The sequence below is a fragment of the Scomber scombrus genome, chromosome 10, assembly GCF_963691925.1.
Source record: "Scomber scombrus chromosome 10, fScoSco1.1, whole genome shotgun sequence".
Lineage (NCBI taxonomy): Eukaryota > Metazoa > Chordata > Actinopteri > Scombriformes > Scombridae > Scomber > Scomber scombrus.
The window spans coordinates 14,557,981-14,583,246 of record NC_084979.1 but is presented as its reverse complement, the minus strand read 5'-3'; the positions used below and the strand labels follow the sequence as shown (position 1 = coordinate 14,583,246).

The following is a 25,266-nucleotide window of genomic DNA, read 5'->3' as shown; positions in this document are numbered from 1 at the left end:
CATATAAGCAACACAAATAAACCATAACAAGCAGGAATGAGTACTGTCTGGGTCTCATGATGTGTTTGTTGTACTAAAAATACATGTTAAGAAGACATTTTTTGTTTTTTTCCTTTACATTTTTATACCAGTTTTTATATGTTAGGTCTTCTATGATATAAGTTTCAAGAGCTTTCAAAGCATTTTCTCACACGTTACTTAATTAACATAATGTGAAAATATCCATACTAATTTGCCAGAATTGGTCCTATTCTCCACTGCCACTGTTCACCCACTACCACACCCACTCAACTTGAAATATTGCCAAAATACAACAATTAGTTAATCACTTATTACTTAAAGCTAAATGTGGATATTTTGGAAATTCCCTGTGTTGATTGACTCAATACAAACTGTCAGTGGGAGGGTTGAGGTTAGTAGGCAGGGACAAGTTTAAGTGACTAAGACGTTGCTTTGCATAAATACAAGGTCTGCCAACTGAGGGAACAGAGCAGAGAGACAACAACAAGAGCTACCAGTCAAAACAAAGAGCGAAGCCAACTCTGAAGGAGAAACACCGTTGATCTTCCACTGAGAAACTTTTTATTTTTTTCCCCTAACCTAGCACTTGTTCACTGCAAAGCTTTTTTTGTTACATTTTGCAGCGATCTAGGTCTCATCATGAGATGCTGCACTTTAGTTGTGTGCTTAGTTTTGGGGATAAGCGTGCAGGATGGATGGAGTGCTCCCCTCAAATCTGTCATGGTTACCTTCCCAGGAGACATCATCAAAAATATGACTGATATGGAGCTGGCAGAAGTGAGTAGCAGATGGTTCATTTTGTCTTGATAGACTGATATTCCCAAAGCATTGCGCTGTCAAGCTGTGCAGGGAAGTAATTACCTGAACAGAGATCTGTATTCCTATCATGATATTGAAGAAAAAGAAAAACATTAATTCTCAATTCCAACTAAATGAGCGTGTCACAAAAATGAGGACATCATTTTATTTGTTGTTTTTTGGATTTATTGCACTAACAACATTTGTCTTGTTCTCCTCCAGAGTTATCTGACGAGGTTTGGCTACATGAAGACATTGCACCGCAGTACCCACCAGCCTATGGTGTCTACCTCCAAAGCTCTGAAGAGGATGCAAAGGCAGATGGGGTTGGATGAGACTGGACAGTTGGATAAGCCCACCCTGAATGCCATGAAACGGCCTCGCTGTGGGGTTCCTGATGTAGCCAACTACAAAACATTTGAAGGAGACCTTAAATGGGACCATAACGATGTAACTTATAGGTGAGTAGAGAGAAAGAATTTACTACAGGAGCTGAGGATATCAAAATGATTGTGCTTTGTATAGCAAGTATCATCACCGATTTAGCCAATTATTTGTCCTAAGGCAGAATGTCACTCTGCTTTTCTACACAGGATCCTTAACTATTCGCCAGACATGGAGAGCTCTCTGATTGATGACGCCTTTGCCAGAGCCTTCAAGGTGTGGAATGAGGTGACCCCTTTAACCTTTACTCGCCTCTTTAGTGGGACAGCTGACATCATGATATCATTTGGAAAAGCCGGTATGTGTTTGTAGTCGGGTAATTTTATCCAGTTTGATCATTTTAATATCAGATACTTGCATGGTCATTTTGTACTATACTCAAATCCAAGATCAAAGACTGATGTGAAAGTTAATTTTTTATTCAGACCATGGAGACCCATACCCATTTGATGGTAAGGATGGCCTTCTGGCCCATGCTTATCCCCCTGGTGAGGGTTTGCAGGGAGATGCCCATTTTGATGATGATGAACATTGGACTTTGGGAAAAGGATCAGGTAATTTGAATAGACTGAGATCAACAATTCATGTGTAGTTGTCCCCCCCTAGTGCCCTCTTTTATAAACTGCAGTAAATGACATTAACATTTTCCTGTCTGAAGTTGTGAAGACTCTCTACGGGAATGCGGATGGTGCATTGTGTCACTTCCCCTTCACTTTTGAGGGCAAATCCTACACCACATGTACCACTGAAGGCCGTACGGACGACCTGCCATGGTGTGCCACCACTGCTGACTACAACAGAGACAAGACATTTGGCTTCTGCCCAAGTGAACGTAAGACTGACAGTTTATTCTCCAAAGGAAATTATAGGTCAGAGTTCAGTCAGATGAGGGTATCTGCTTTTGTGACATACTGACTTGCTCCAATTGCTCATCCTTGACCCCAATTCTCACCCTCACAGTTCTGTACACATTTGGAGGAAACGCCGACGGAGCTCAGTGCGTCTTCCCTTTCGTCTTTCAGGGGGAGGAATATGACAGCTGTACCACAGAGGGCCGCAGTGATGGCTACCGCTGGTGTTCCACCACGGACAACTTTGACAATGACAAGAAATATGGATTCTGTCCCAGTCGTGGTGAGTGGCAGGAACCACAGTACATAAACACTGTAGAGTGTTGCTACATTTGCTTGTTTCTTACTGTTTTTGTTATGTCTTTGTTTGGGCAGACACTGCTGTAATCGGTGGAAATTCAGAGGGGGAGCCCTGCCACTTCCCGTTTGTGTTCCTGGGTAAACAGTATGACTCCTGCACAAGTGAGGGGCGAGGAGATGGCAAGTTGTGGTGCGGTACCACCGATAACTATGATGAAGACAAGAAATGGGGCTTTTGTCCTGACCAGGGTGGGTAATAGGAGAAAAACTAGGAAGAGTAGATATAAATGTTACAGATTTATATTCACCTTTATTATTAATTAATGATAAATCCATACATGTTGCAGGTTACAGCCTCTTCCTGGTGGCAGCCCATGAGTTTGGACATGCCCTCGGCCTGGATCACTCCAATATTAGAGAGGCTCTCATGTACCCCATGTACAGCTATGTGGAAGACTTCTCCCTGCATCGAGACGACATTGAAGGCATTCAATATCTCTATGGTATGGTCAAGATAAAATTGCTTACTAGTAACTTCATCATGCAACATATTTAAATTTCCAACTATTCAACATTTTCTCTCTACAAACAATGTAATTTCTGCAGGACCCAAAACAGGCCCTGATCCCACACCCCCTCAGCCCAACCCTTCTACTACCGCCTACCCAGATCCTGATGAGACTGACGCTACAGATGAACCTGAACCTACTGAAGCCACAACTACCACCACACGGCCTGTGGATCCAACCAAAGATGCCTGCAAGTTTACCCAATTTGACACCATCACTGTGATTAATGAAGAACTACATTTCTTCAAGGATGGGTGAGCAGATCAGTCTTCACTTTTTAGCACAAATAAGAATGAACAACATAAACAACAAGCAGCAGTGTTCATGTGTTAATATGTTTTGGTCATCAGGTATTACTGGAGGATGCCCAGCGGGAATGGAGGTGTCATGGGGCCGTTTTCTGTTTCTGAGAAGTGGCCAGCTCTGCCAGCTGTCATTGACTCTGCCTTTGAAGAACCCCTGACCAAAAAAATGTACTTCTTTGCAGGTAATGAAGTTTAACACAGTGTATAAGGCACAAGTAACACAAAAGCCAAAAGTGCTGATGACTAAACACATTTTTATTGTATTCATACAGGGTCCCGATTCTGGGTGTACACAGGACCAAGTGTTCTGGGTCCCCGCAACATAGAAAAACTCGGCCTCCCCAACAACATTCAGAAGGTGGAGGGAGCACTGCAGAGGGGAAAAGGCAAAGTGCTGCTCTTCAGTGGGGAGAACTTCTGGAGGTGAGTTAAAATTATACTTTTAACATATTTAAATTTGGAAATCTGCAGCTGCTAGGGAACATACTTTTATTTCTTGAAGACTTCCAGCTCAAATTTAGCCCTAGCCGAGAATCAGGGAGTACCACTCTCTGCTCCACCTGGATGTTTATTTTGTCCTTGAGCAAAGCAATAAATTCATACCTCCACCATAGATGTTCAGTTAACCTGATTGTTAAAATAAGCATTTTTTGGACAACAGTATCCAAATCTGTGATAAGTGCCATTTTTAATTATATTCTCCGGTATCATTTTGTGTCTGATCAAAACAGGCTTGATGTGAAGGCCCAGAAAATCGACAATGGGTACCCTCGATACATAGATGTTGTCTTTGGTGGCATCCCCACTGATGCTCATGATGTATTCCAGTACAAAGGTAAGCACACTTGTCAATTACAAATAATCATTAAAGTTAAATGAACAAAACCGATCCTCATTTTGCATTCTATTATTTTTAAACATTTTCTGCTACAGATCACATCTACTTCTGCCGGGACCGCTTCTACTGGCGTATGAATTCCCGCAGACAGGTGGATCGTGTTGGTTATGTGAAATACGACCTCCTCAAGTGCTCAGATTCATCAGGTGTTCGCTACTGAAGAGATGAACATGCATAGGTGAACTAGAAATTGTCAGTAATGTGGTGACACCTTTCTCTCTCCTGTGAGGATGTTAGGGGATGTCCATCAGTATTTGTGTTTGGCCTGTTGTATGATGTGTGTGCTTTCTGGGATGTGAATACTTGGCCACAATTGATGTAACATACAGCCTTTGGTCTAAAATTAATCCAAAGACCCAGTACAGGAAGGCAAATTATGACTTTTAGCACTGCCCTGCCATCAGTCTGATAATCTGTGAAAATAAAGGTTACGGTGGTCTAAAATTTGTGACACTAACCATAATTTAAATAGTCTCAAAAGCTGTCTGGACCAGAATCCAGATTTGTTGAAAAGTTTCTATATGTCTGACAGGTTCAGGCTCTTAACATTATTATTATTGGATTATTTTGGTATTTATAGCAATATCTAATATTATGTTTGTGTTCTTTGTTTTGTATAATTGTATGTGTGTATTTCTGAAAATGGCTACAAAGCCAAATATTTGCACTGGACGACAATGCATGTCTCCTTCATGGAACTTATTTATGAAACTGATGTTTTGTTTTAACACTCAATGCAATAAACATTCTGTGAAAATGACCATCAACTGCCAACTGTCTCAATTATATACACTCAACACTTGATCTATTACATTTTTTTTTTTTTTTTACACAAGTGCAATATCTTTCAAGTTCTAGTTTTTTATATTTATTGTGGTCCATCTCATTCTTTAAACTTTCTTTTAAGCATATGTTGGTACAAATTAAGTGATCGTGAATCTTGATAAGGTGACAAATTAAGTTATAATACAAAAAACATCAAATTAAAACATTTGGTAAACAGATTGTGCAAGAAGATTACAGTAATAAAAGCAAAATAATACATAGGAGTAAAAAGTAAATTAAGGGATACAGATAATAATTAACATTATTCGATAATAGTTTCAAACACGGTTAAAGTGTTTTTTTTTTCTATTTGTAAGCTTTACTAGAGAATTGTAACAGAGATTTAAATCAATTAGAAATACCTTAAAGTTTGGTTTTCTATTGAGCCCCTTCATTTTATGTTAATGGGAATTGCCAGAAAAGTATAAACAGTTGGATGAAAAAGCTAACACTCGAGTCCACTGAGTTATTTTCAAAATCAATTAACATATCATACACAAAGCATGGACCATTTGACCATTTTCTTTGCAAATCAATCCAAAAAAATGTTGGAATACATATAATGAAAAAAGAATACCACAGAAATCACAAGAATAATTAACATTAATGTTAAACCTTTCCAAAACCAGCTTGACAGGATATATTCTGTGTAAAATGATAAATAACACCACTTTCATTTTATTGATAAAGCAATCAGACCATCTTCGTCGGCCTGTTTACTACGGCTCTAAATAGCTGCGTATCACTCCGCATCAAAATACGTACTACGCCTTCTTCTAAAAACAATAGTCCACTAAGTGTTTATAAACATATATTTGGCGAAGATCTGGACAATCTGAAATAATCAAACATAACACTAAACACAAACTGTTTAAATCGGTAAATATATCGATAACATGTTTGACGAGCCAGTTTTGAACAAAAAATAATAAATAAGATCCGGTTGCTCGCACAGGAAGCAAAGGAGATACTCATGGCGCCCGACTAGAAAGAAGCAACAATTATCCGTTACTAATTTCTGAGCTGTTTAGCGCCTCTACGTTAAAGGATACCTTTCGACTCGCTGATACACGGTAAGAAAAAATAGCGGTGATTCTAGTGGCGGAGGAAGAAAAGGTTTTCATTTTCTTCAGGGAGAGCATTAGGGCGGTCTGCGGCAGCTCAGGCCCTCGAGGTCCCCAGTAGAGCTCTGTGAGTGCCTGATTGTAAAAGACGCCTGGCGGAAAATGGCGCCGCTGAGCAGGCAGGATAAAGGGCAGCTAGGCCCGCTGTAACTACACCCGATATGTCGACTTTGTTTGACAGCTCGCTCTCCTTCAGTCAACAGCGTTATCCTGTTCAACCAGCCAAACCAACACCAGTGAATAATATACATATAAATGTGTTTCACAGCTTCGTCAAACATGAATAATAACGCTGGTTCGGCTGCTAGTGGGAGCTAACATTAGCACCAGCTGGCTTCAAGTTTCTCAATAAGTCGAGAGCTGAGCAGAGCTGTGTGTTTAGAAGTAATGTCGGGGGCCCCTTTAATGTCCGTGAGAGAAAAACACTTGTAGACAGACACAAAAGCCATCAGGTAAACGCTAACAAAACAAGTTTGACTCAAGTTTTCTGAGATGGACTCATTATTCTCTTAAATCAATACAGGAAAATGTACAAAGACCTGAATTTGACAGAGTCACACATGAACTAAAACATAGCCATCAGATGAAGTTTGAAGTGTCACAAGCGAGTGTCAGTATCCCAATATTGTGGACCTGGGTAACTTAAACCAACTTTATTACTTTACAACTCTAGACAGTGAAATAGCTCTGTGAGCTTTTTTTTTTTATAAACATTGTTTCTGTGTCCACTTTCTGTAATCTATCTCTACATAATCTTTATGCAAGACTTCATAAGGAGACACACTACATATACATTTTGACCTTGAAAACGGTCAAATCAGAGCTGAAAACTCAAGCTTTATTTACCAGTTTAATGCCCATCTGTCAAGTGTTGATGACAAATCAGAAGTAGGTTTTCATATACAAGGAATTTTCCTTGGTGTTGGGGAGCATACAAGTCTAAAAGGTACACAAAAATAAACAATCCTAAATAAAAAAATGTAAAAAAGGAAAGAAATGTACCTTTATAAAATATGTCAACTATATTTTAAGTGAGAAGGTCTGCCACAGGTTTAAATGTCAAATTAAAGAGAATGAAATGAAATGTACATTGACCAGGAATGTGCAAATATTCAGTGTAAACGGCATGCAAATATTAATAATAAGTTGTGGTCATTTAACGTGCCATGTTAGATCAAAGATCACAGATGTGAAAATATTAGATCATGATAGTTTATGTTAATAATATGTGTAATCTCCAAGAGTTGGTTTGAGTCTGTGTCAGTGGGGGTCCAGTGCTTTGTTGATGTGGTAAGCTGCAGATGGCAAGAAACCAATGACAGCCAACATACAATATTTCATAAACCTTAATAGCCTACAAGAGAAAGAATATTACTGTATGTAACAAGGCTTCTTTAAATTAGTTCAATTAAAATAACACTGACATCTGTAGGCTATATACTCACTTTTATCAGATCTGTCCAGGGTACTGTCAGGCCATGAAGCTCTTAAATCTTAAGTCCTTCCATACTTTGCTGTTTATTTAGTGACAACTTAGCCAGGACTATAAAATATCTGTGTGTCAGCAGTGTCAGAGTTTTTGCAAGACAAAAGATACAATAACAGTGACAGTACTTTGCTAGCACACGGTAAGCAAGAACCCTTGGACAGCGATCTGTGTTATTTCTTGAACAGGGTGAACTTTTATGTTCAAGGCATAAGTTAAAGAAGGCACATATCAAATATACTGAGAGCATGTTTCACTTTTTTTTGTGGACAGTTATGGATTCGGAGGAGAATGAGGTGGAGAGCAGCAGTGATGCGGGCCCCTCAGGGATGGAGGAGCCGTCTGAAAGCGGCATGGGTATGGAGTCATCAGAGGCCATGTCTGCAGACAGCAGTGATGCTGCAGCCTCCCATGCACAGGCCCCAGAGTCTGACTGCCATGTGGGACAGAGCTCAGAGGGGCTTGTGGTAAGATTTTTAAATAATCATTTTGTGTACATATGCAGGGGAAAACAAAACAAAAACTGGTGAATCATTTAGGCTTTTATCATAGAATATCTTTATATCACCATAATATTCTTTTCCCTTCCCATCAAGGTGTTCATCCCAGAAACTAGCTCCAGTACGGACGTCAGAGTGTCATCAGTCCACCTCCCAGACTCCTCATCAGTGGCCCAGTCCACCAGTGTGTCCAGCGTCTCCACAGTGACTCAGTCAGTGCTGGTGTCTGAGTCAGCCCAAGTGCTGGTCCACTCCAGCGCTGTGTCTGAAGGAGCTATGATGGTTTCTGACTCAACTGCCTCTACCTCGTCAGACTTGGGGTCTGCCATAGACAAGATCATTGAGTCCACAATCGGCCCTGACATCATGAATGGTATCTCCATTGATACTCCACTTTCTCTTGTGTCATAGGCTGAACAGCTAGTGGAAAATAAAGTCAAATAAAGTAGCCGACATCTGATCCTGTGTACTGCTCTTCTATTAGGTTGCATAGCTGTGACCAGTGCAGAAGATGGGAGGGCAGAAACAACCCAGTACCTGATATTACAAGGACCAGATGATGGTAAGTGTGCTATTTGTTAGATGTATGTGTGTTTATATACAACTGAAACAGTATTCTGAATACTCTGGTGTCACATTATTTCATAATTTTATTTTATTTCGTGCATTTAATTATAGAGCTGATAAAGGATTTATACTATATGTAAACTTGATAAAAATATACAGCACCATTTTCATTGACCTCCTCTTACTTTAACCCACTTTAAAATCCACTGAAGTAACTATGGGAATTATTTTTCAATACATTGTGTATAATCCATTTATATGTACTTTTCCATTATAGGTGCTCCTATGGTAGCCCATATGTCATCTTCAGCTCTATCCAATCGCATAGCCATAGAAGCTCTTGCTGAGGGCCCTACATCCACCTGTCTAGACCAGGGTGATCTGCAGGGCAACCTGGAGCCAGACCAACCTGATGATCAGCCGGGACACTCGGGTTACCCAGAGGAAAGCAGCAGTCAGCCTGACCAGCCCCAGCATTCCCACCCCTCCCAGTACATGGATTGCAGTGCAGATGGCCCAGACCAGACAGGGGAGTCCTCATCTTCGTATGTGGAATGTTCAGGCGAGGAACCCGACCAGACACGACCCCAGTCAGGCTTCCCCGACTACAGTGGGGATAACAGTGACCAGGACCTGCCTGGATACGTGGAATGTAGTGGGGCCGATTCAAACCCCACCAGCCGAGGTCACTATGTGGTGGAGTGCAGCGCGGGGTATCTGGAGTGTGCTGTGGACGATGGAGAGCGGCCACATCATTCACGCAGTTACATTGACAGTAGTGCAGATCACAGGACCCAGACAAGTCGGCAATATGTGGCTGAGTATGGTGGGGAGTGTGTTGCAGCTGCGGACTCCGAGCAACCAGGTTGTTCTCAGTACCAAGCAAGGGACGATGATGATGAGGATGATGATGAGCAGAACCAGGATCCAGATCAGCCACAGCACTCCCAACAGCAACCACAGCACTCCTGTTACATGGAGAGTAGCAATGGCCCAGAGGCCTCACTGTACGCTGATGACAGCTCTTCATCAGACCACCCTCTGGCAGACACGGCAGGCTCAGGTGGGCTTCCTGAGGCACTAGAGTGCAGTGAGAGCCAGCCTGGGCCCTATATCAGCAGCAGTGGGACATACACATCTAATCCAGACCCTGAGCTGGCCCCACAATGCTCACCCAGCCAAGAGGAGCCACAGGGCTCCCAGGGACCTCAGGATGAAGCTGGTTTGGTCAGGGAGATAGAGACATCAACAGTGGCAGAAGGCTCTGTAGACCGACCACCAAACCTTGCTGAGTTGGAGGAGATGATGGAGGTAGTGATTGTACATCAGTTCAAATGTAAGATGTGTCCATACAAGAGTGCCTCTAAAGACACGCTCATTAACCACATGAGAGACAAACACTTCAAACCTGCAGGTGAGGTGCTGGGGTAGATTATACAATGCAGCAATAAATCACTTGGTCTGTTAGTTGTCTAATATTTTCCTTTGATGTTGGTTCTTCAGGGGATATGTCAAAGAAGCGTAAACGTGGACGGCCTCCTAAAAGCGAGACGCTGGCACGTCGGCAAGCAGAGAGGGAGGAAGCTGAAAAGAGGAAGGCAGCAAAGGTGAAGATTGCTGAGCCCCAGCAAGCAGAAGAAGAGGAGGATGATATTGTGGATTCTGGTGCTATTGATGATCCTGAAGGTCAGTGTGGAATATTTTCATTGAACCCACAAGTTGATATTTCATAAACATAATTCAGTTTTGAGTTACAGAATCAGATGATTATTTGCTGAGTCACAGGATAAGAATGATGTTCACTCATCCCTGGTCCTGCTCTTATGTTTGTCCCTAGAGGATAGTGACTACAACCCGACAGAAGAGGATTGCAAAGGAAGACCACCAACCCTTCTAAAAAAACCCACTCCACCTATTTCATCCTCCTCTCAAGGACGTCCTCGACGTAAGGTTGGCCGTCCAAGGAAGTACAGCCTTTTGGAAGAAGGCTATAGCAAAGGTGGGTTTTCAGTTTTGACAGAGCAAAACAAAAATTAGCTCAATAAGCACACGCTGCAATTTTTATTCTTTTGTTTTCATCCTTCTTTTTTGTTTTTTACAGAAGCAGAGAGTATCGCCAAGAAGCCCAGGGTTAGTGCAGATCCAAGTGTATCTGAAGAGGCAAGCTCCTCTGGGTTAGGAAACGGTCCTGCTATGGTGACTGATGGAGACACAGCAGAGGCAGCAATAAGCCAATCAGACTCTGAGAACAAAGACCCCTCGTCCAATTCACAGCCAGAGGAAGAGTTCTTCCCAAGAAAAAGAGGTCGGCCCTCCAAACGCTTCCTTCGCAAGAAGTATAAGAAGTATATAAATCGAAAGTAAGTATCAAATTATTAAATAAAGTTGTGTGACAGAAAGTGTTGCATAGTTCTCACAACAAGCTAATTGCATCTGTCTTTTTCTTATCTGGCAGTCGGTACTATAAAACTCTCAAACCGCTCCTAAGACCTCACAATTGTTGGATTTGTGGCTCACGTTTCCTTACGCAAGAAGATTTGCGCTTCCATGTGGACTCTCATGAAGGCAATGACCCAGAGCTTTTCAAGTGCCTCCAGTGCAACTATCGCTGCAAACGCTGGTCCTCTCTCAAGGTCAGTTACAATATAACAATTCACATCACTCAGGTTAAGCTCAGTTTACATGTATGTCTGCACAGTGTCCTAAAAATCTTGTGTTCTGTTTTGCAGGAGCACATGTTCAATCATGAGGGCACTAAGCCTTTCAAGTGTGAGGAGTGTGATTACACAAGTGTCTATAGGAAAGATGTTATTCGCCACTCAGCAGTCCACAGCAAAGAGAAGTAGGTCCCTCAGAAAACATACATGCACAATAAGTGATTCCTAATACACACTATGTTTTGCAAGGTTGCAGATAATTTTTTTTCTTCTTCATCAACAGGACAAGAAGGATAGAGTTGGTAAGATTTTCAGTTTTTCCTTTGTGAATGCGAGATAAAACATCAAATCAGCTATAATAATAAAAAATGTATGCACCAATTATGCTGTAGCATAATTACTGCAGTCTGCTCTTGATTAGTCAGCGATGTGGCTTTTTTGCTGATTCCTGCAGGTACCAAAGGTGTCAGAGTTCCCCTGCCCTGTGTGTCATAGAGTTTACCCCATGCAGAAGAGACTGACGCAGCACATGAAAACACACAGCTCAGAGAAACCACATATGTGTGATAAGGTCAGAAATGATTGTACATTTCAAGAGCATCACTTCAAATATAATGAAATATTTTAATATTGTGGCACATAATATTTAACAATTACAAGTGACCTGGCACTGCGTTTGAGAAGTGACTAATAATTGAGAGATGATAAAGGATTTCCTTTTGAAAGTTATTTAAAGGTGAACTGTCATAATGATTTTGTAGCAAAGTTGCTATTTATTAAAACAAATAAGCATGTTGCATGATTGTTTTATTTCCCCTTCTTTCTTTGAATGCATAATTTACCAGTCCAAAAGAAAAAAATGTTTTTATGAACTTTTAAATCCCCTTTTAAGTTCCTCGCAAAATCTTACTGATGATGCCTTTCTGTCTTTGCAGTGTGGCAAATCCTTCAAGAAGCGATACACATTCAAAATGCACCTACTCACCCACATCCAGAGTCTTGGAGAAAGCAAGTCAGTGTTAAAACTTTTCTAACACCTCTAATTTAGATTTTGATGGTTTTATTTTAGTATCAACACAGTATGCATTTCAAAAACATGGATATAACAGAACAGTCTGGTTATCAGACATTGGGTATGTGTTATTGAGTAAACATTGTTCATTTGGTTTGTTGTTAGTTATGATGACATTATCATAATAAATAACTCTGGGATGTGCTTGTGCCAGGTTCAAGTGTGAGTTTTGTGATTACACATGTGACAACAAAAAGCTGCTGCTCAACCATCAGCTGTCCCACACCAACGACCGGCCCTTCAAGTGTGACTACTGTAAATACTCCACCTCTAAAGAGGAGTTCCTAGTCTCCCATCTGGCCATCAAACACACAGGTCAGTGTGGCATGAAGGCTTTCTTAAAGTGTATTTAAACTGATCACATCTTCATGTTCACCTTATTAATATAATGCTGTTTAATATCTAGTAACACTGTGTTATAAATGTGTGTTCTCTACAGGTGAGAAGCCTTTCTCCTGTGATATGTGTCACTTCATGACAAAGCACAGGAAGAACCTGCGTCTCCATGTGCAGTGTCGCCATCCTGAGGCATTTGAAGAGTGGTCTGTCACTCACCCTGAGGAGCCCATCAGGAGACGACGCAGACCCTTCTTCACCCTGCAGCAGATCGAGGAGCTGAAACAACAAAATGAGAACACACAAGACTTGCAGAACACCATTGTGAGTCTGTTAAAGGATGATTATGTGTATTTTATTTGTAGTTTATTTAAGGCCCAATTTGATTTAAGTTTAGTTTGTGATATATTTCGTGCCGATTGGAAATGATTTAAAGATGGAACTGTTTTCTCTACCCTCCTTTATTAGGTTGCAGTGGATTCTGCGACACTACAAGCCATGCAGGGCATGGAAAATGCCTCAGTGTCCCAGGATGCATTGGGAAACACCACCATTATCTATGAACAAGGTCAGTGACAATTAAAGAAGAAACATTTTTAATATTTTTGGAGTGATCTGTCAACTTTCAAACACAGCTTATTTTTTCTCTATGTGCTCTTCAGCTGAATCTGGTGATCTATCCGCCCAGAATGCCCTGGACCTGCTGCTCAATATGAGCAATGCCCGCGAATTGGTTGGAAACTCCTTACAGGTTGGTGCTATTGCTCACCATTAAATTTCATGTTACATAAAAAGCAGTCAGTGATGACATTCATATGTTAAGTTTGCTATCCTTGTGGAAACAAAGTAGTATAAGTAGATTCATTCTGCTCCTCAGGTTGCAGTAGTGAAATCAGGTGGAAGTGCTGAAGTTAAAGCTCTGGAAAACGACACGTGGAGTACAATGACGGCGGCACCAGGCCAGGCCCAAAAGGTCGTGACCTTTCATGTGTCTGAGAATGGAGAAACCGTGTTACAAGAGGCCTACGAGGCAGCCACCTCTGAGACAGGAGAGCTTACCCAGATCGCTATCGAAACCTATGAGGGCGAAGGGGAATTCAGTGTGGTGGAACAGGCTGCTGAAGAGATCCATAGCCCTGGATACAGGTAGCACACACTTTAATGTTCTCAGATTAGGAAGATGTCATACTGGTAAACACAGTCACATGACTAGTACAGTTAGAACAAGACTGAATGTAGGACTTTGGATGGCCTTTATGATGTGTCAGTGGTCTCTAATGTTATAAAAACATCTGTCTTTGCAGTAATGATGAGAGCAGTCCTTCTCAGGCTGTAGAAGTCTCTGGGTCGGAGAGCCTGAAAAGTGAAAAGTACTATCTTACTTCAGCACTGCCTGATGGAGTTTTGCAGCAGGTGGAGGTAACTATGAGAAATTTGATGTTAGCATGTGAAGATCTGTCTACACTGAGTTGTTCTCCTTTCTGACAGTGTTGCTTATTTTCTGTAAGCTGAGCAGTGAAGCTCCAGCTTCTCCCTCTGCAGTGGGCTCTCCCAATCTGAGCACCAAGAGGTTCTCCTGCCGAATATGCATGGAGTCTTTCCATGGACGCTCTGACATGGAGAACCACAAGAAGGCGCACTTGGATTCCAGTACCTTCAAATGTCCTGACTGTGACTTCACCTCCACCTCTTGGCCTGAAGTCAAGGTTAACCTCTCTTCAGCTCTGTACTCAACTGTTTTTTCTTTTTCTTTTTGTCAAATATATTTACAACAAGAACAAAAGGTGTTTATAGATAAATAATCTACAAAGGCTGTAGTTCTGTAGTTATAGGTTCCCATAAATGGCCCATAAATCAAAGGTTTCCTGCAAGGGGCAGTAATGACGTGCATATTTAACAGCCCAAAAATAACACTTCAACAGGGTTTAACACACTGAACATGCTTTTTTACTAGGGCTGTCAAAGTTAACTCATTGATAACACGTTAACGCAAATTAATTTTAATGGTGTTATTTTTTTTAACGTGCGATTAATGTGCGCACGTTTTGTTTGACCCTTGTCCCGGCCTGTAGTTTGGAAATAAGGAAGCGATGCAGCAGTAACGTTATGGATAACAAGCAGAAATGGATAAAGAAAAGGGTCTTATGAATGGCAAATTCAGCTTCAAAGCCCTGCCAGATGTTCTATCCACAAGACCAAAGTCATTTGCATTATGGAATACGTCGAGTCTCAAATACCAGTTGCTGGCCTAGCAGCTGATAAAGAGAGACCTCCTCCTGCTCAACAAAGGTGTGTGTGTGTGCGTGCGTGTGTGTGTGTTTGCGTGTGTGTGTGTGTAAGGGAGAGAAAGATATGGATTGCATGTGTGTGCGAGAGATGTGTGAACGGGTGAGTGCATGTAACTACTTCCTAACTGATATCATAACTGACAGCAGATTTTTGGAGTATGCAGTATTTCAGTGTTCTGGATTGTTTCAATAATAATAAACACATATTTGCAGAAAGCAAGCATATGTGTCCACTCCCATGTTGATAGGAGTATTAAAACTTGAAAAATATTTTTAAAAGTATATTTAGAATTTTTTTTAAAATGTGTGATTAATTTGCGATTAATCGTGAGTTAACTCATGACAATCTTGCAATTAATTGCGTTTATATATTTTAATCGATTGACAGCCCTATTTTTTACATATTTAATTTCAGAGGCATTTTTATGTATTTCCAAGTCCATTTCTGTCTGAGCGCTTCCTTTTGAACCCGATTGGTATCCTGTATTGTTTTAGGCTCACATGGCGCTACATTCCTACCTACGCCCTCACAAGTGTCCTAACTGCAGCTTTGCCTCCAAGAACAAGAAAGACCTGCGTCGGCACATGATGACCCACACGAATGAAAAGCCCTTTTCTTGCAAACTTTGTGGACAAAGGTTGGAGCAAGTATTTGAATAACACCAAACTTGTCATTACTTATCACTAAGTACCATAATGCAATATATATGTGTGGATTGGGCCGCAAATTGGTATTGAACTACCAGTATTGATGGTTTTCTGTTCAATATTTCAGGTTTAATCGTAACGGCCATCTGAAGTTCCACATGGAGCGTCTGCACAATCAGGATCACCCCGCTCGCAAGAGCCGTACGGCTGCAACATCCCAGCAGACCATCATAGTTAACAGTGATGAAGAGGCTCTGGCCACACTACAGTGTAAGGACACAACATAACACACATACACACACACAAGACTTTGAGCTGAGTTTGTGCTTAAGAAAGTAAGAACAATAGGGTTTCAAGTGATGAACAAAGGCAAAATTAAGCGGAAATCTAAATCACAAAATGATCTGAAACTTAAGTGTGTGCTTGTGTGTGTGACAGCCCTGCAGGCACATCAGACAGTCATCACTCCAGAGCGGTTGCAGGCCCTGGGACAGGAGCACATCATAGTAGCACAAGAACAGGCACTATCAGACCAGGTACGAGCCCTTATACTATGCAAGACAATATTTATAAAAGACTATTTATGATCTCAGATCAGTTCTTTTTAAATATATTTTGTTGCCACTGTGCATTACACAACTACATTAATGCATTCATTTGTACAACCATCAGGAGGAGGGAACATACATCCAGCAGATAACCACCATAGATGGACAGACGGTTCAGCACCTGATGACCGGGGACAATCAGGTGACTGAGGTATGAGTCATTCTGTAGATTTTACCTGTACATGGTGAAAATAGAATATCAGAGATTAAAATAAACATGCAGTTAGCTTCTTTTATTCCTCAGCTGTCATCTCAAACCACTTGTCACATGTCCTGTTTCAGGTCCAGTATATTATCTCACAGGATGGAGTGCAGCACTTAATCCCTCAGGAGTATGTGGTAGTAGCCGATGGCAACCACATACAGGTAAGTGCATCTCCTCATACGAATAATTGATGGGCACATGCAGGACTTAAAAGTGATAATCTAATTGTTCTGTTTGTCAGATGCCAGATGGACAGATCATCCAGTATGAGCATGAAGGGGCCTTTTTGCAGGAGCAGCAGGTGAGGCAGAGAGGCCTAAAAATGTCAACAGTTAGAGAATGGACAGGTTTTGAAAAAGCTCATTACTTTTGTTATTATTGTGTTTAGATCGCTGTAAGCCATGACGGTCAGATTCAGTACCTGCCTGTCAGCTCAGAGCAACAAATAGTGAATCCTGAAGATCTGGAGGCTGCTGCCCACTCTGCTGTCACAGGTTGGCTCTTTTATGAAACTGATTGCACTTAACTAGTTTTATTTCCAGTTCCCGGCTACACTGTTTATAGTCTGTTTACCCAATTCACACTATGTGGGACCATTTGCATGTATCGTTTTCTCTGAGGCATACCACAAGTTTTTTTTTTTTTAAATGATAAACAACCATTTAGCCATTAGTTTCCTCTCACTTTACTACTTTACTATTAAAACTATCAGATGAAAATAAACTTGCAGCAATTTTATAAATTGAACAAATCTTAAACCTGCATTAGTATAGCATGTTAACAAAGTTGAGAAAATGCTCCTGGGTGGTGTTTCAGAATGCTTTCACATGCAAATTTTAGAGTTGTCTTCCAAAAAGCGTTTCATTTCAGAATCAGCTTTAGTGGCCGAGTATGTTTACACATACAGTGTTTAGTATGTACTTTCACACAACAGTGTTCAGGAAGATACAGTCTGAACAAAGACTGAACATTAACATATCACTGTTATGTACAAGAAAGTGTAGCAACAACAAATGGGCAACATACAGTATGTGTATGTACAGGTGAAACTGAATTCTGAATTGAGGTAAATTTCAAGTTTGATTGAAAGTTATTTTGATGTTAATGGGAATTAAAAGCTTCTATTTGGCAGCTTACTTTGAAAATGCTGATGCACAACCAATATAATTGTTTAAGCAAGCAGCACATGATATCATCCATAACATTAACAATAAAATTACCATTTTGAAAACTGTTTGTAACAACAGCACTCTGACAAGAAATTAAATTGAATAATATTTGTTCTTGTAGCTGTAGCAGATGCAGCGATGGCGCAGACCCAGACAGTCTACACTGAAGCTACACCAGAACAGCTGGAGCAGTTGCAGCAGCAGGGCATCCACTACGATGTCATTACCTTCACTGACGAATAGATGGCTTTACGAAGCTACCGCGGTACAAACCTGCACAAAGCAGGACCAACAAAACCACTATGAGCTGACGAGCAACTTATTTATGCATTCAAGATCAACAGCTTTTTAAAATTCAGATTATTGCACTCATTGCTTCTAACTTAAATCATAGGGGCTGTGCATTGACGAGTTAATTTAAGCAAGGGCGGTCTGTTCTGTACTTCTTGAAACTGATTCATGTTTACGTGCCTCAACTGCTTTGATTTGCGAGACAATGTTATCAAAGAAAATGAATTGGCTCATATCATGTTTTAGAAAATATACAGAGCATCCACATGAACATTTTAGTGTTTGAATGGAGTGAAATGAAAAGGGAGTGTTTATTTTTGATCTGTAATAAGATATGTTAATTGTTAGAATGCCACAACATTGTGTTTACTGTACATACCTTTTGCATTTGTCTTCTGTTCCCTGATGGAAGATGCGTTTTGATTTGGTGAATATGAAGTGTTTAATAAGCTGAAAGCTGACACCAAATAAATCACTTTGTCTATACTTTGTGTACATTCTCTTATGTGTCCGTGAATATTTTTATTGTTATAAATTTACACTGATAGATGTTTTTAAACAGTATCAATCTAACTTGTGTTAAATTGCATTATAAACAAATACACACATACATATATAAATATATATGTCAATGGATTAAAATAATTAATACATTTTAATTTTTGTCAAATACCAGCTCTATTTAAGCAGCAGAACTCTTCATATGCGCACTTTCATGTTCTTTCAAAACCGGTGAGAGTTTGAAGTAAGATATCACCAATGGCATCACATGCAGGCTCAACTTTGATTAATAATTAGTTATATGACTCAACTTTGAGTTATAATGTAGCCTGCCTTTCTAGCTCAGAGTAACCATGAATAAAATAATAAAAAAGTAGTTTTATTTATCACTAGAATAACCGAATACAGCTCTCCTGCGCCCACTTCACCATAACACTGCTCTGACAAATCACCACCGAACAATCATGTTATCAAGTGGTATTTACATATTTACAAAGAGACTTGATAAATAAGACATGAGCATTTCATGGAGAAACTTACTGTCACAAAATGTAATTAAGAACATCTATCTCACACAAAACAACTAGAGGGTGTTGTTTCTTCAGTGCACAAATTAAGTCATTTTTTATTGTATCACAAATCAGATAAATTGCCTTAGGGGATTTTACAATTTGTACAGCAATACAAGATCCTCAATCCTTACAACCTCGATTCGAATAAGGGAAAACTCCTTTAAAATACTTTAACAGGGAATAAATGGAGGTCATTCTTAGGAAGAGCAACAGAAACAGAGAGCCTTTAGATTTTTATAAGGCAGATAATATTGGTTGCTGTGTATAGTTAGTTTCCAAACGACCAAAATGAGTAACTCCCTGAATGTGGGTTGTCACCATAAAGAAAGCAAGTATGAATTTTGCTGTTAGATGTAAATATAGCTAATTTCTCATGTATGTCATACAGTAGATCTATATATATATACACCACAAACTGCAAGCTGAAAAATGACCATAGAGTTGAAACATAATTAATATAATTATAATATCTACAGCAGGATTGTAATCATGAGTTGAAATACCACCGTACAAGCTTCTCTGTCACTTTTCATCTGCTGCATATCTGCATTACTTGCACATGAAATGTCAATGGAACTTAAAAAAGACGTTGAAAAGGAAATCATATATCAGAAGTGTGCCACCAGAATAATACTTGAAAGGTCAGGCAACCTCGTGAGGAACTCAACTGTCTGCGCCCTCCAGCTGATGTACCGACAACTTCCTCCTTTGTTCACCAAGGAGGGGCCTTAAAAACCTTTTAAAAAGTGCTAAACTATCAGAAAGTGCTGAGCCTCAGCTGGTATTATACTGAAGATGAAGTTTCCCCTTGTCTTTCTTCTTTTATTAGGTAAGATGAAAAAAAAGTTTGCAAATTTTATTGATTTTCTTTTTTCCAGTGCTTGTATGACATTATTATTGCAAATTGATGAGTAATGTTTATCTTTCAGATATCCCTCATTTAAAAGGGCAGCAGAGGATTGAGGAGTTTGAACACATTTTGCTGAGACTCGCCTTTCCTTCGATTTACAATAGTTACAACAAGTCCTGCTGCAAACTCTATCCAGGAGTTTGTTACAAGCTGCTTGACAGTACAGGCTACACCTGTGATTTGCTGAGAGGAAGAGTGACGACAACTGAGAGAGACGGCTGGATTGAATTCAAAATATCAAATGTGCGGTTTGTAGATGGAGGCTTCTACAGATGTATTGTGCTGGATACTCAAAACCACATCTATAGGGACTACTATGTTGAGGTGTCTGGTAAGCATTCAATATTTTCATCAATGTGAAGTTGATTATGCAATAGTTTGTGATGCTTGGGCAAACACTTTGCAAAATCTTGCAAAATTACATCTCATTGTATTTTTTCTTAGTTTGTAAAGGAGGAATTCAACCTTAATTCTACCTCTAAATTTAGGAGGCTTATTTGACATTCTTGCATTTTGCAGAAGCTTCAAGTCACCACAGCCAGTCTCAGTCTCCACTGACAACAACAATCAAAGGCCCCAACACCTCCATAACGCTCCCAGACTCCACTGGACCGGTCCTGGCACAGGACCACAGTGACAGTCCCAGGTATTCTTCCACTCAGTAAATTAGTTTTTTCAGGATTGATCCTGGCCAAATACTGCTTTCTGATGAGAAAAATAATAGTTCATTTGAATTCTGCACCTTGTCTCGTTTCCAGTGTTCCCTGGAGTCTTGGCCTTCCACTAGCTGCCATTGTGTCTGTCACAGTGATGATTTTCATCACTGCAGTGATTGGTGTCATTTGCTCCAGATTGCAGGCAAAACGTAAACAATTGGGTAAGCAGTTTCCTCAAAATGATGATCACAAAGATCTGAGTGTCCACCAATCATTTATTCATTGTTTGTGGAGTTTTGTGAATGACTAAACAGAACCAATGTGATATTGTTTTTCTTTGTAGACAAATATGGAGAAACTAATTGTGAGTCACTGAAACAAGAGGCCCCGGTAGGTGCTAAATAGGGAACATGTATCATCTGTGACTCACTGTCATTTGCTTTTAAAAGCACATTGAATGGGACACATGTCTCAAACTTCCTTTATTCGACTGTTTCATGAAAAAAGTTTATCTCCCCCAGGAAACGAGCGGTGTACTCTACACAACAGTGGACTTCAGAGCTCAGCAGAAACCCTCAGAGCTATATGCAAACCTGAGGATGTACAAAACACAAGTGGGAGCCCCCAACTCAACCTGGAGCACAGAGCATGCTGGGATGGTGGAGTACTCCACACTGGCAATCCACCAAACAAAGTGTAATTAGTTTCTGAATTTCCTTTTAAAAGGAACTCCATAGATTTTACACATAAATGTCAGTTTACTATTTTTGGAGCTTGACCCATACTAGGAACTAAATATTAGGATATCTTAGCCCTCACTGCTTTGATGTAACTATCATTTGGTCTCTTGTTAGTCTCCCAAATGTATGGATATGCAATTTAAAATCTCTGAAGAACCCCTTCAAATGTACATAACATGTTTGGGAAAGTGATTAATGGCTAGAAATGAAATGGCATTAAATACATTAACTCAAGACAATTATAACATTTGTGTTGTGTGTTGGTTTCCACTTTCTTTCAGTTTGAGACCTTTCAACAAGGTGGTCCTATTCACAGGATGAGATAGCAGCAGCAGACTTGTCAGATCATGTCATCTTTTGTTATATCAATGTTTGTCCTTATCAGCTTTTTCTCGATCACAGCCTCAGAGATCCTCCGCTACTCTCAGAGCAGCTCGATTTTCTATTCTCGGCCTGTTCACAAAAAGCTGTTGGTGATCCTTTTTGTATCCTCTGTAAAGGGTCAAGTTTCTCTTAAGAGCAAATGAATGGATAGGGTGGTTATTCTTTTGCCTGTGACATTTCAGTGTAACACTGTAACACAAAACTTTAGATGTTTCTATAAACACTCAGTGATATATAATCTTGGATGTAGTCACCACAGTCAGACTGAGACAGACATAAATATAATGCTATAATCTTTTATTGATAATGCAGTTGAAACATGTTCACATATACATTTTCTCTTTTTTTTCAATCAGACAAGCACCTACAGGGAAATACACATTTACAGATTATCCATCAGGTGTTTCATTTGATTACACAGACTGTGCCAGACCAACCATCTGGTTCTGAGTATCAAAGACGGCGTAGTATTCCCTGATGAAGACATCTCCCAGGATCCAGAGCTGTTGACTGCCCCCCTGGCCAAAGCCAGTCCTGCAACCATAGGAGCTCTGTGGAGACACACGAGAATGTAGATTTATTTTGTCCACATAATCTTCATAATGCACATTTAAAATAAACAGATACTGTGCTGTTGCAGTGGGTGGCAGGGGTCAAACTGACCTGAGAGACGTAGGCAGATGCAGGGACGGTGAAGGCATGACCATTGAGAGTGAAGGTGACTTCAGGCATGGTCTGGATGTTCTGGCAATTCACTGTAGCCTGTGAGAGGAACATCACACAGACTGTGTAGCAGCATGTATTTATTGGTATTTTACAGCTTTCCACCTTAAGTAAGTAACCAAGTCATACTTAATTGTTTTTATTTGAGACGATTTGACGTCAGTGCTTCAAAGTTCTGTTTACTCTGGGTGTGGAAAACAGGGAAAATCTACGTCAGATGCTATGGTATGACTCACTTCTCCATATTGGTTGGTTGAAGCTCCAACCCAGGAATTCATGTTGCTGATGTCGCTGGTTGGGCCAACAATCAGGGAGGTGCCAGTGTCAATGATGGCCTGGCAGCCACCAGAGCAGGCAACAGTCTGTCCATTGATGGTAACACTGTGAGAAGGAGCAGCAGAAGGTGAATTAGAGTAAAGCTAGGAGCCTTTTTGCAACTTATGTTTGTGGTTTGTGTCATTTTGCTGATTTTAGATGCATTTTTCTGTACCTGTCCATTTTAATCTGCCAGTAGGTAGCAGAGGTCAGAGGAATCCAGGTGATTTGTCCAGTGAAGTGGCTGGGGTCAATACCACCGAAGACCACCTCGCTGCCCTGCTCACTGTTGCTAAGGGAGAGAGAAAGAAAAAACAAATGTCATATGTAAAAAGAAGTAATGGAAAAAACACACATTCACACAGTCAGATTTCTATCCTGTTTCAGTACCCGCTCAGGTGGACGGAGAACATAGGCTGAGACAACAGTCCCTGACTGACCATGTTGTCAAAGACAGGCACGACATTGTCAGAGGCAAGAGACTGGAAGGCCAGTCCCAGGATACCATCAGCCTTCATGTAAGCCATGAATTGAGCCTCTGTTCGGCTAAGGCCGAACACCTGATTGGCCACAGAGATGCCGCCAACCTGGAAACACAAGACAGCTGTCAGTCACAGCTCACCAGACCATGGAGATATGTTTGTTCCAGGGGTTTTTGATTACCTCAACAGTGTCACTGCCCAGAATTCCGGTCATGCTGCCAGTGCCGTAATAGATGGACAGAGCCTCGCCATTCGATACAAAGCTAGAGGACTGTTGAGGGTTGAATTTGTGGTGGTTCTCTGCAAAGGAATAACATCTCTCTCACGTGTGTATTTTATGACCATGTCAAGAAACCTGGACCCTCTGCATCATGGAGTAACTGCACTTAGTGTTGTCCCACCACTAGCCTTAATAAACTGTTATAGACTGTAAGTATTTAGATATTTTACATAAGTAAAAAGAAGTAATACCACATAGTAAAGGTGCTCCAATCAAATTACATCACAGTACTAAGTAGAAGTACAGAATCACTAGCAGTAAAATGTACTTTAAGGTAAGTTTACTCATCGTGTAGAATGGTCCCATATCAGTCATTATAACACTGATGCATTAATAAGGAGCATTTAAATGTTATAGCTGTTCAAAATGTTATTACTTCTTTAATTGAATCTATAAAAAAATATGCATTATATTTAATTCATGCTTTATATTTCACAAGATAATGTGTACAATGTTAATGTTAAATTATACCTGTCAAATAAATGTAAAACTTATACTACTTATACTACTTATATACTTGAGTAAATATAGTGAGTTACTTTCTACCACAGTGTAAATCACAATCTAAATGTTAAAAGCAATATGTTAGTGTTACTCACGACAGGCCTGGCTGTTGCACGAGACTGAAGGGACCCACAGGTTAGAGGAGCCGGTATCAAAGACAACCATGAAGGACTGAGGAGGGGTACCAATAGAGATCACGCCATAGTAGGCCATCTACATGGAAGCAACACAAAGACAGGTTTACTCAAATCTGACTGAAATGTGTGGATGTATTTTGTGTTAATGAGTTTTACAGGAGCTATGAACTGGATATAAGTGTCTTTACATCATAAAATCAACTACCTGCTGGTTTTGCATTATGTGATATACAAGTGTGTCATTCAGGAAAACAGTTATGGATCAAGTCTCTGTAGTCTGGACTTACGTCAGCATCGTTGGTCATTGACTCAGTACCAGTCTGGTAGAACTTGGCCATTGGACGGTATGGGAACTGCTGCCTGACCTGCTCCCACGTTCCTCTCTCCTCCAGGTATTCCCTGGCAGACTTTCCCTTGATCAGGGGCATCCTGCAAACAGAAATGAGAATAATGAATTAGCAAAATGAGGAGGTCCGGCATTTTATAGATGGAGGAATCAGAAAGTAACCATCAGTTTCAGCTTTTTTTGCAAGTTTGAAAGATTGCAACATGCAGCAAGATGGCCCTTTTTCCTCAGTAAAACCATATGGAGACTATTCAGTCTATTCAGAATAAAAAATGTCAAATAAATCAAGCAACCAGTTGTTTTTCAAGCAGCCAGGTCAGACTTACCTGTGGAGGCATTCGGAGAAAGCCACAAGGGCTGACAGGACGACGAGCCACTTCATCATGCTGATTACTTGATCTGTTGGACTCAGGTGAGTGAAGTTCCAGTGGCAGAGTCCAGCCCTTATATACAACCTATCAATGTTGAGTCTACAAAATGCCCATATCTTTAGCTGAAGATTGGAAAAATGTGATATGGTGATAAATTGCCTCTTATCTAAGAGCAAATATCCCATTAAACATTTTGAACAATGAAAACTTTTCCAGAATCATCAAACTTTTTTGAACAACAACATAAATCCAGGTACACTTTAATAAGATGGAACCAATAATGTATTGTTGTTTTTTAATAGTATATTGTTAAAATTATTACAACAAAGAAAATTATGCTTGATGCTGAAGAAGTCATTCTTTGAAAGACAAAGGTGAAGGTA

The 25,266-nt window shown here is 40.3% G+C and overlaps 2 protein-coding genes across 2 annotated transcripts; one reads left to right on the top strand and one right to left on the bottom strand.

The window, feature by feature from the left end:
• Positions 1-549: 549 nt before the first annotated feature.
• On the top strand, positions 550-21,868 carry LOC133987642 (uncharacterized). The gene is made up of 46 exons (XM_062427086.1): positions 550-798; positions 1,042-1,280; positions 1,413-1,561; positions 1,689-1,817; positions 1,922-2,095; positions 2,224-2,397; positions 2,490-2,663; positions 2,762-2,917; positions 3,021-3,237; positions 3,334-3,470; positions 3,561-3,711; positions 4,020-4,123; positions 4,222-4,338; positions 7,895-8,088; positions 8,218-8,494; positions 8,606-8,683; positions 8,966-10,102; positions 10,192-10,374; positions 10,526-10,687; positions 10,790-11,048; positions 11,144-11,321; positions 11,418-11,530; positions 11,629-11,647; positions 11,800-11,916; positions 12,281-12,357; positions 12,572-12,732; positions 12,857-13,077; positions 13,222-13,321; positions 13,416-13,504; positions 13,631-13,899; positions 14,058-14,172; positions 14,262-14,459; positions 15,537-15,679; positions 15,817-15,959; positions 16,128-16,225; positions 16,362-16,448; positions 16,580-16,663; positions 16,744-16,803; positions 16,891-16,996; positions 17,793-17,912; positions 19,983-20,276; positions 20,465-20,591; positions 20,704-20,822; positions 20,945-20,991; positions 21,123-21,297; positions 21,744-21,868. Exons 1-46 carry the CDS (start codon positions 661-663, stop codon positions 21,866-21,868), a joined length of 7,734 nt encoding a protein of 2,577 aa, XP_062283070.1. The 5' UTR covers positions 550-660.
• A 270-nt stretch (positions 21,869-22,138) lies between these two features.
• Positions 22,139-24,903, bottom strand: LOC133987322 (pepsin A-like). The gene is made up of 9 exons (XM_062426641.1): positions 24,839-24,903; positions 24,454-24,595; positions 24,125-24,242; positions 23,427-23,545; positions 23,154-23,350; positions 22,939-23,055; positions 22,685-22,829; positions 22,389-22,487; positions 22,139-22,276 (listed from the first exon to the last, which is right to left on the bottom strand). Exons 1-9 carry the CDS (start codon positions 24,895-24,897, stop codon positions 22,139-22,141), a joined length of 1,134 nt encoding a protein of 377 aa, XP_062282625.1. The 5' UTR covers positions 24,898-24,903.
• Between the last annotated feature and the right edge of the window lie 363 nt (positions 24,904-25,266).

Excerpts from the sequence above, each read along its gene's own strand:
- LOC133987642 (XM_062427086.1), top strand. The coding sequence starts at position 661 with ATGAGATGCTGCACTTTAGTTGTGTGCTTAGTTTTGGGGATAAGCGTG. Across the intron at positions 4,124-4,221 it reads TGATGTATTCCAGTACAAAG|ATCACATCTACTTCTGCCGG; the intron begins GTAAGCACACTT and ends TTTCTGCTACAG. Across the intron at positions 12,733-12,856 it reads TCTGGCCATCAAACACACAG|GTGAGAAGCCTTTCTCCTGT; the intron begins GTCAGTGTGGCA and ends TGTTCTCTACAG.
- LOC133987322 (XM_062426641.1), bottom strand. The coding sequence starts at position 24,897 with ATGATGAAGTGGCTCGTCGTCCTGTCAGCCCTTGTGGCTTTCTCCGAA. Across the intron at positions 24,596-24,838 it reads TTCTCCGAATGCCTCCACAG|GATGCCCCTGATCAAGGGAA; the intron begins GTAAGTCTGACC and ends TTCTGTTTGCAG. Across the intron at positions 23,351-23,426 it reads TGGGCAGTGACACTGTTGAG|GTTGGCGGCATCTCTGTGGC; the intron begins GTAATCAAAAAC and ends TTGTGTTTCCAG.